The sequence below is a fragment of the Oncorhynchus nerka genome, linkage group LG18, assembly GCF_034236695.1.
Source record: "Oncorhynchus nerka isolate Pitt River linkage group LG18, Oner_Uvic_2.0, whole genome shotgun sequence".
In the NCBI taxonomy this organism is placed as follows: domain Eukaryota; kingdom Metazoa; phylum Chordata; class Actinopteri; order Salmoniformes; family Salmonidae; genus Oncorhynchus; species Oncorhynchus nerka.
This window is the reverse complement of record NC_088413.1, coordinates 73,926,995-73,936,233: the sequence shown is the minus strand read 5'-3', so window position 1 is coordinate 73,936,233 and position 9,239 is coordinate 73,926,995. Positions and strand designations below refer to the sequence as shown.

Below are 9,239 nucleotides of genomic sequence, written 5' to 3'. Positions count from 1 at the left end.
AGACACACACTGGCACCAGTCCTGCCAAATGACATTGACGAGTTGTTGTTTTTGTCGGCGAGGTAAACATGACAACAAGCGTCTTGGAAAACAACATTCAAAATTTGTCAGTGACATAAAACTCCAGAAGAACTTTGTGTTACGGCACAGAAATGACACGATGGAAAACAGCAATAACCTATTTGCTTGTTTGTTTCTCTGACGTTCATTACAAAAACACGTAAGCAGCATTAGATACTAGTAGAACTATGCTGTCCCAGTGGTGTAGCGCAGTTTCTCGGGGGCCCTCACCAAGGTACGAGCAAAAACATGACATGAGGCAGAGCGAAACATTTTATGCATAGTGATCCTGTTAAATTACTTAGGAAGTATATAAAACTCGCTAAATACTAATCTAACTCCTAATTCCATGGTTTTATAGCTAATCTCATGCTATTTTACACATTGCCATGAGGCTGAGAGGAGATTTTGCAGTTTTAAAGCTACACTACATGGCCAAAAGTATGGATAAATGAAAAGTACGGATAAATTAGTGGATTTGTCTATTTCAGCCAGACCTGTTGCTGACAGGCGTATAAAATTGAACACACAGCCATGCAATCTCCATAGGAAAACATTGGCAGTGGAATGGCCTTACTGAAGCGCTCAGTGACTTTCAACATGGTATCGTCATAGGATACCATCTTTCCAACTAGTCAGGTCGTCAAATATCTGCCCTGCTAGAGTTGCCCCAGTCAACCGTAAGTGCTGTTATTGTGAAGTGGTAATGTCTAGGAGCAACAACGGCTCAGCCGCGAAGTGGTAAGCCACACAAGCTCACAGAATGGGAGCGTCAAGTGCTGAAGCTGTCCTCGGTTGCAACATTCACTACAAGTTCCAAACAACGTCAGTACAAGAACTGTTGGTCGGAGGATTCATGAAATGGGTTTCCATGGCCAAGCAGCCGCACACAAGCTTAAGATCACCAAGTGCAATGCCAAGCGTCGGCTGGAGTGGTGTAAAGAGCGCCGCCATTGGACTCTGGAGCAGTGGAAACATGGAGTGATGAATCACGCTTCAACATCTGGCAGTCAGACAGACACATCTGGGTTTGGCGGATGCCAGGGGAACGCTACCGAATGCATAGTGCCAACTGTAAAGTTTGGTGGAGGAGGAATAATGGTCTGGGGCTGTTTTTCTTGGTTCAGGCTAGGCCCCTTAGTTCCAGTGAAGGGAAATCTTAACGCTACAGCATACAATGAAATTCTAGACGACTCTGTGCTTCCAGCTTTGTGCCAACAGTTTGGGGAAGGCCCGTTCCTGTTTCAGCATGACAATGTCCCCGTGCACAAAGCGAGGTCCATACAGAAATGGTTTGTCGAGATTCGGTGTGGAAGAACTTGACTGAGCTGCACAGAGCCCTGACCGAAACCCCATCGAATACCTTTGGGATGAATTGGAACACTGACTGCGAGGCAGGCCTAAATCACCCAACATCAGTGTCCCGACCTCACTAATGCGCTTGTGGCTGAATGGAAGCAGCAATGTTCCAACATCTAGTGGAAAGCCTTCCCAAAAGTGTAGGCTGTTATAGCAGCAAAAGGGGGGGACCAACTCCATATTGATGCCCATGATTTTTGAATGACCATGTATGTAATTTTCTGTAATTTCACAAAGTAATATTTCATGGCTTATGACGTGTTCATATGCTATCTGGGGGGCCCGACCTCCGCCCCCCCCCCCCGCCTTGTGGGGGCTGCATGCTACGCTAGAGGAGGGTTCCCACTGTTATCATGCTAATTCCAGCAGAGGTCAATAGTATTTATCAAGGACAGACAGTACTGTAAAATTGTGCTACCAAAACCTTGTCAACACTTTTATCATAACTTATTTCAGCAGTGAACGCAAAACAAAAGTCCCATTTTCTACCAAGATAAATCTCAATAGAAATTTGAAGAAATGTTATTGCCATTTTATTGCCAGTTTCACCTGACCATCAGTTAGGACAATGGCTTCTTGAATGACAAACTGTTTGCAAATGATTGCGTTCATCACTTGTTCTTTACTGCATTTGACACAGGCTCAGCCACCAGTGAGGATCCTTACTGCTCAGAATATATTGAATCAATATATTCAAGATGCATTGGGAAAACGCAGCTTTCGCTCGCTCGCTCGCACACACACACACACACACACACACACACACACACACACACACACACACACACACACACACACACACACACACACACACACAGAGAGGTCTGGGAACAGTCTTACACGTTAACCTTATCAGGTTAAAATAAACAATGATTGTCTTTGATCTATAATAGCTATGTCGTAATGTTGTCCATCAGGCAAGATCGGAACTTATTCTGTGCAAAAATATATACAATCTACGTTTAAAAAAGTACAATACATTTTGTTACGTGACATTTAACATTCTATGTACATAAGAGGCATACAACACGGATATAATATACCTTGAAATCTCCTTTAAAAATCTTAGCCAAAGATATGTAACAGTAGAAAAGACAGTCCATAACATCCCATGACTACAGTATATATCTATCAACACAGAGGGAAACTTGAAAAAAATAGTTTTTTTTTGTCATATGAACACCGTATCTTCTGAATGTTTGGCGTGATACAATTGGCTTGGAAAGACAACCCCTGTCTTTCCTACATCAACAAATCAAAAACTATTTAAAACAAAACCCCTGAGGGCCCAGTGTTTATCCTGACCACATTACCTTACCAGGAAAAACGCCATAAGAAATCACAGCGATATCTAGAGTCATGAATCACAGCGATAATTAGAGTCATGAATCACAGCGATATTTAGAGTCATGAATCACAGCGATAACTAGTCATGAATCACAGCGATAATTAGAGTCATGAATCACAGCGATAACTAGAGTCATGAATCACAGCGATAACTAGAGTCATGAATCACAGCGATAACTAGTCATGAATCACAGCGATAACTAGAGTCATGAATCACAGCGATAATTAGAGTCATGAATCACAGCGATAACTAGTCATGAATCACAGCGATAACTAGAGTCATGAATCACAGCGATAACTAGAGTCATGAATCACAGCGATATCTACAGTCATGAATCACAGCGATAACTAGAGTCATGAATCACAGCGATAACTAGAGTCATGAATCACAGCGATAACTTGTCATGAATCACTGCTCAAACTAGAGTCATGAATCACTGCTCAAACTAGAGTCATGAATCACAGCGATAACTAGAGTCATGAATCACAGCCATAACTAGAGTCATGAATCACAGCCATAACTAGTCATGAATCACAGCGATAACTAGAGTCATGAATCACAGCGATAACTAGAGTCATGAATCACAGCGATAACTAGTCATGAATCACAGCGATAACTAGAATCATGAATCACTGCTCAAACTAGATTCATGAATCACAGCGATAACTAGTCATGAATCACAGCGATAACTAGAGTCATGAATCACAGCGATAACTAGAGTCATGAATCACAGCGATAACTAGAGTCATGAATCACAGCGATAACTAGTCATGAATCACAGCGATAACTAGAGTCATGAATCACAGCGATAACTAGAGTCATGTATCACAGCAATAAATAGAGTCATGAATCACAGCGATAAGTACAGCTATGAGTTTTCCCTGGTTAGGTCATATGGTTGAGAAAAACTCCATGCCCTAACCATACATTTCTGATGGTAAGTAGGGAAACCACCATCAGATCAGTTCAGTGGTGTCTCATATGTAGAAGTAATTCTCTCGGCTAGCAGGACTAGCTAAGTCGTCTGTGCTGCTCTCTGCAGTCACTGACTGCTCTGACTGTGGCTCTACATCAGAGTCGCCTGCTGCCTTCATCGTACTTGACAACGATGGCTCCTCGTCTACCAGCATCTCCCCGTCACCAAGGCTCAGTCCACACGCGGCCTCTGTTTCCACGGCAACCACCTCCACCATCTCCCCAGATGACGATCCAGGGGGCGTGTCCTTTGTCTTGGCCCATTGGACAGCCAGTTTCTCGATCTCCAGGTGTAAGTCTTTGTTATGTTCTTTCCACTGGCAGTACTTCTGGGACGTCAGCTCAGAGTCCTCCAGCACCTTGTTGATGAGTTGGAGCTCTGCCTCTTTATCCTAGAAGCACATTGAGAACAGATGACCATTTACATTAACAAAAATTCAGGGGACAGTGCAAAAAAATCCCACAGTGTTCAGTGTTCATATTAGGACACTATAGCTAAGGCCAGAAGTTTCCCCTGGCTACGTGACCTGGGGCCAGTCATGAGTTTCCCCTGGCTACGTGACCTGGGGCCAGGCAGGAGTTTCCCCTGGTCAGGTCACACAGTCAGGGCAATACCTATAAGTGGGCTATAAACTGTGTGTACAAAACAGGAACACCTGCTCTTTCCATGACAAACTGACCAGGTGAATCCAGGTGAAAGCTATGATCCCTTATTGATGTCCCCTGTTAAATACACTTCAATCAGTGTAGAAGAAGGGGAGGAGACAGGGTATAGAAAGATTTTAATCCTTGAGAGTATTGAGACATGGATTGTGTATGTGTGCCATTCAGAGGGTGAATGGGCAAGACAAAAGATTAAAGTGCCTTGGAACAGGGAATGATAGTAGGTGCCGGGCACACCGGTTTGAGTGTGTAAAGAACTGCGAGGGGGAAAACCACTTGGGGAAAGAGGTCTTCTTTCAAAGACGACCCAATTTAGAGTAGAACATTGGTTGAAGGCCACACTACTTGGAGAGAGGACACTTGTATGAAAGGACACAATGAAGGGCATAACGTCGGTCAAAGAAAGGTGAGACTACCTGTGGACAGAATCCCCATATGGTGCACTTAGAACAATAAATCATCATTTATTACACTTTCATAGCACTATTCATAACATAAATACATCTCAAAGGGCTGTAAAAAGCAACAAAAAACAAGCTATTTAAAAACAACATCATCACTAATCATCATGATCGACGGTCAAGAGACAGAATGTTGAGAAAGTTCCTGGTTTGAGCGAGGTCAGCGGAGGGAGGAGGTCAGCGGTTTGAGCGAGGTCAGCGGAGGGAGGAGGTCAGCGGTTTGAGCGAGGTCAGCGGTTTGAGCGAGGTCGGCGGTTTTGAGCGAGGTCAGCGGTTTTGAGCGAGGTCAGCGGTTTGAGCGAGGTCGGCGGTTCTGAGCGAGGTCAGCGGTTTGAGCGAGGTCAGCGGTTTTGAGCGAGGTCAGCGGTTTAAGCAAGGTCAGCGGTTTTGAGCGAGGTCAGCGCTTTGAGCGAGGTCAGCGGTTTGAGCGAGGTCAGCGGTTTTGAGCGAGGTCAGCGGTTTGAGCGAGGTCAGCGGTTTGAGCGAGGTCAGCGGAGGGAGGAGGAGGTCAAAGGGGCGAGCCGGGAGCAGCACGTTGTCATCAGTGTTTCACCATCCACGCCGTCTGAGGCCTCGTCGTAGGACTCAGTCAGATGAAGTTAGAGTTCTGTACTAGACACTGGACTTCACGACTACCAAAATGCAGCAGCCCACTTGGATGAGTCTACAGCAGTCATGAGGTGCCAGAAAGCACATCAAACTTCAATGGTAATTCAGGAGTAGCCTTATATCTTACATGGTGACCACAACGCTCGCGTTGCAAAATAACTGTACACATGCATGTTAGATTACTCGTTGGTTATTACGGCATTGTCGGAACTAGAAGCACAAGCATTTCGCTACACTCGCATTAACATCTGCTAACCATGTGTATGTGACAAATACATTTGATTTTGATTTGATATTCAATCATTTCATCCTAACTGCTTGACGCGCTGCAAGTCCCACCTCACCCATCTCCTCATTGGTTTTTAGGAGCATATACCCACGTGGGTGATTGAACGATGAACTGAAGTTTACACTCCAGTCCAGTTGGGTGGTGGTAATGCACCCTAAAGTTAGTTGCTGACCGCCATATAAAGTCCATAGAAGAAGAAGATCCACCATCTTTCGTCTCAACTCTAGGTGTGTAATGAAAATGTGGTTACCGAACTGTTAAACACTGTCCCCAATTTCTTATTGTCGCTGGCGAGGGGTTCATGCTGATTGTACGGAGATTGTGACAGCCAGTTAAATGGCGTCCTTTGACAGGGCAAGAACAAGATGTATGTCAGGAAAAGTGCAGTATTATCATAAGGAGACTTTTAAAAAAGAGAGTCAGAGGAGGTCAGAGAGAGAGAGAGAGAGAGAGAGACATTTTATTTCACTTTATATATTATCTACCTCACTTGCTTTGGCAATGTTAACACATGTTTCCCATGCCAATAAAGTCCTTGAATTGAATTGAATTGAATTGAATTGAGAGAGAGAGAGAGACAGAAAGAGAGAGAGAGAGAGACAGAGGGGGGGGAGAGGGTGAATTTGAGTCAGTTAAAAATGGTGGGAAAAAGGGGAGATGGTTTGTTAAAGAAAAATGGTAGAAAGTGTAAGCAGAGTGAGTTGAAGACAGGAGGAGAAATGGAAGTGAATGAAGGTGAAATATCGGAGGTGGTAGGTGCCCGAGGGTTCTCAGAGCCCGAGGCTTGCACCGAGGGTCAGGATAAAGATGAGTCTGTGATTGTAGGACTGAAGTTTTTGGGAGAAGTGGAGAGTTGGGTGCTGTGGAATCGGTGAGGGTAACCAGAAGTGGTTTGTTTGTGTTTCTGCTGGTCAGAGGGAGCAGGCGCTGTGCGTTAAATGAATGGGGGCAAGAAATAAGCATTTCACTGTAAGGTCTACCTACACCTGTTGTATTCGGCGCATGTGAAGAATAAAATTTGATGGGAATAGTTTTTCCCCCAAGAAAAGGGCACAATTGAAAGTGATTACATATGTGAAAGCTGACAAACTGAAGGGGAAGATTCCCGGGACAGAAATGTCCCACGCGAGAGAGGCAGGTTGAGGCTCCCAGGGTTAGAGTAGAAGTAGATGTCATATGCTGAGAGTGAAGAAAGTAGAGGAAGATGGGTCAAGGGGGAGGGATCCTGAGAGGAGTGGTGTGAGTAGTTGATCTGTATCAGTACAGAGGGATAAACCAACAAGTGATACATGTTTCAGTAAGATTGGATTTTTAGCGTTTATAGCACTGGTTATCTGTACTGCAGGGATGGAATGTAACTTGCAGAAAATGTAGGATGGATGTGGTGGCAGCTGCAGAGAGGTATTTGGGTGTGCGAGACTTGACTTCAGAAGAGTTACAGGGTGTGTTAATTGGTGATGTCCCATCCTTTCAGGCGGTTGGCCTGAAGTAGGACTAAATAGATTTAAATAGTGGAGTATGGTGTTTATTTATTGATTTTGTATTTTATTTTTAGTGAGTGTAGTGTTAGATGGTAGGGTATTTGTTTATTAAAGCTGAATTTTTTCAAGCTAAGTACAAGGGAGTTGGCAGTCTAGTAGGTGGCGGTTGGTAATGCAACATTTATTAGATGCCAACTACCGTTAAACCTCATCGGATAAGAAGACTGAAGGAGGAGATGTTACTAGAAACTAACTAACCTTTTATCTGTGGATTAATTATCAGAGTAGAGGACCTTGTGCATTTCAGGTAAAATACCAACCCAATGTTTATATCCCAGGACAAATGAGTTAGCAACAATAAGCTAGCTAGCTAAATGGCCATGAATGTTTCATGCATTTCGACCTGTCCCCAAATTAATATAGGTGGTTCAGAGTTCGTTTTGATATTTAAACCTGAGCGTCCTGATCGTGTCTTGCGTGGCTGGACAAAATCAACATGCTCGCGATGGCACGAGCGTGCCTGGTCTAGTCAGCATGTTAGTCCTCCATACGGTCATGGTCATCTGTCATCTCTGTACACCACTGCCTCGGGGCTTCTTCTCCATCCTCAACCTCTGGACAGTTGGCATAAGCGAATCAAAACATTGCATGCTAGCCAGCTAACATTAGCTAGCTAGCCAAAAACCAACCGTCAACTTCAGTCTTGAAAATGTGCTGGATTCAAACTTATAATAAGCTAAATCAATAGTTCATTCATAAATCAAAAAGTTAGTAGGGAAAAATGCTATAAAAACAATTAATTATTACAAATACTAACAACATTTACAGGAACGCTCTGCCTTGGTGACCTCAAGGCAACAAATACAATATGAGATCACATAAGTAGCGCACTTAAGCAAAAGGAGGGACACTGCATAGTTGGAGAGACTTTAAGCTCTGAGGCTTGACCCTAACCTTGAGTGTGCTCTGCAGTGCGCGGAGCGTGTGGGCCTTCTCATTGATGACCGGGTTCTTGTTGCGCCGGATGAAGGACTTTCGGAAGTGGTCTTGGGTCTGTGGCTGCTTGCTGCCGATCAGGGACACGCCGCCCTCCTTCAGTCCGTGGAACAGCACGTCCATCTCATCCTCTGGAGCTCCTGGTGGGACATGGAGAGAGAGAGAGCTTGAGAGAGGGAGAGAAAGATGTGGCTGTAATTGTATGTTTGTATGCATTGTATGTTTTCCAAATTTCCACACCATTCAAAGTTAGACATTTTATTATTGCTAATGGCATATTTGAAACATTGGAGAAAGACGGCAGACAACATGGAAGGAAGAGACAGGTGACGCCCCCAGGACATTGGAGCAATCTGGGAGAAATTAACATTTACATTTACATTTAAGTAATTTAGCAGACGCTCTTATCCAGATAGATGATCAGCTAATTGGCTACCCTTATATGACTCTTCTGTCACCTTGTGGTGAAACAGAGAAGTGCTCTACTGTACCTGGGCTTCTGCTGAGCCCTGTGGGTGGAGCGGGAACCTGAACCTTGTTCTTCTTCTCTTTCTCTTTCTCCTCCTTCTCCTTCTCTTTCCTGGCCCGAGGCAGTGTGTTGGACAGAGTTTTCTGGTGTCCAACAAACACAACATATTAGATTAGTATGGAACCTCACTAAACAACATATTAGATTAGTATGGAACCTCACTAAACAACATATTAGATTAGTATGGAACCTCACTAAACAACATATTAGATTCGTATGGAACCTCACTAAACAACATATTAGATTAGTATGGAACCTCACTAAACAACATATTAGATTAGTATGGAACCTCACTAAGCAACACATTAGATTAGTATGGAACCTCACTAAACAACACATTAGATTAGTATGGAACCTCACTAAACAACATATTAGATTAGTATGGAACCTCACTAAACAACATATTAGATTAGTATGGAACCTCACTAAACAACATATTAGATTAGTATGGAACCTCACTAAGCAACAC

At 43.7% G+C, this 9,239-nt stretch overlaps 1 protein-coding gene across 1 annotated transcript in view; it reads right to left on the bottom strand.

Moving 5' to 3' along the window:
* Nucleotides 1–1,936: 1,936 nt before the first annotated feature.
* Nucleotides 1,937–9,239, bottom strand: part of LOC115146520 (connector enhancer of kinase suppressor of ras 1-like) — a 101,269-nt gene continuing 93,966 nt past the window's right edge. The window contains exons 18-20 of the mRNA XM_065004335.1: nt 8,733–8,853; nt 8,200–8,381; nt 1,937–4,134 (exon numbers count right to left, since the gene is read on the bottom strand). Coding sequence (XP_064860407.1) covers nt 3,745–4,134; nt 8,200–8,381; nt 8,733–8,853 — 693 coding nt within the window. The 3' untranslated portion in view covers nt 1,937–3,744. The remainder of the gene's footprint in view (nt 4,135–8,199; nt 8,382–8,732; nt 8,854–9,239) is intronic.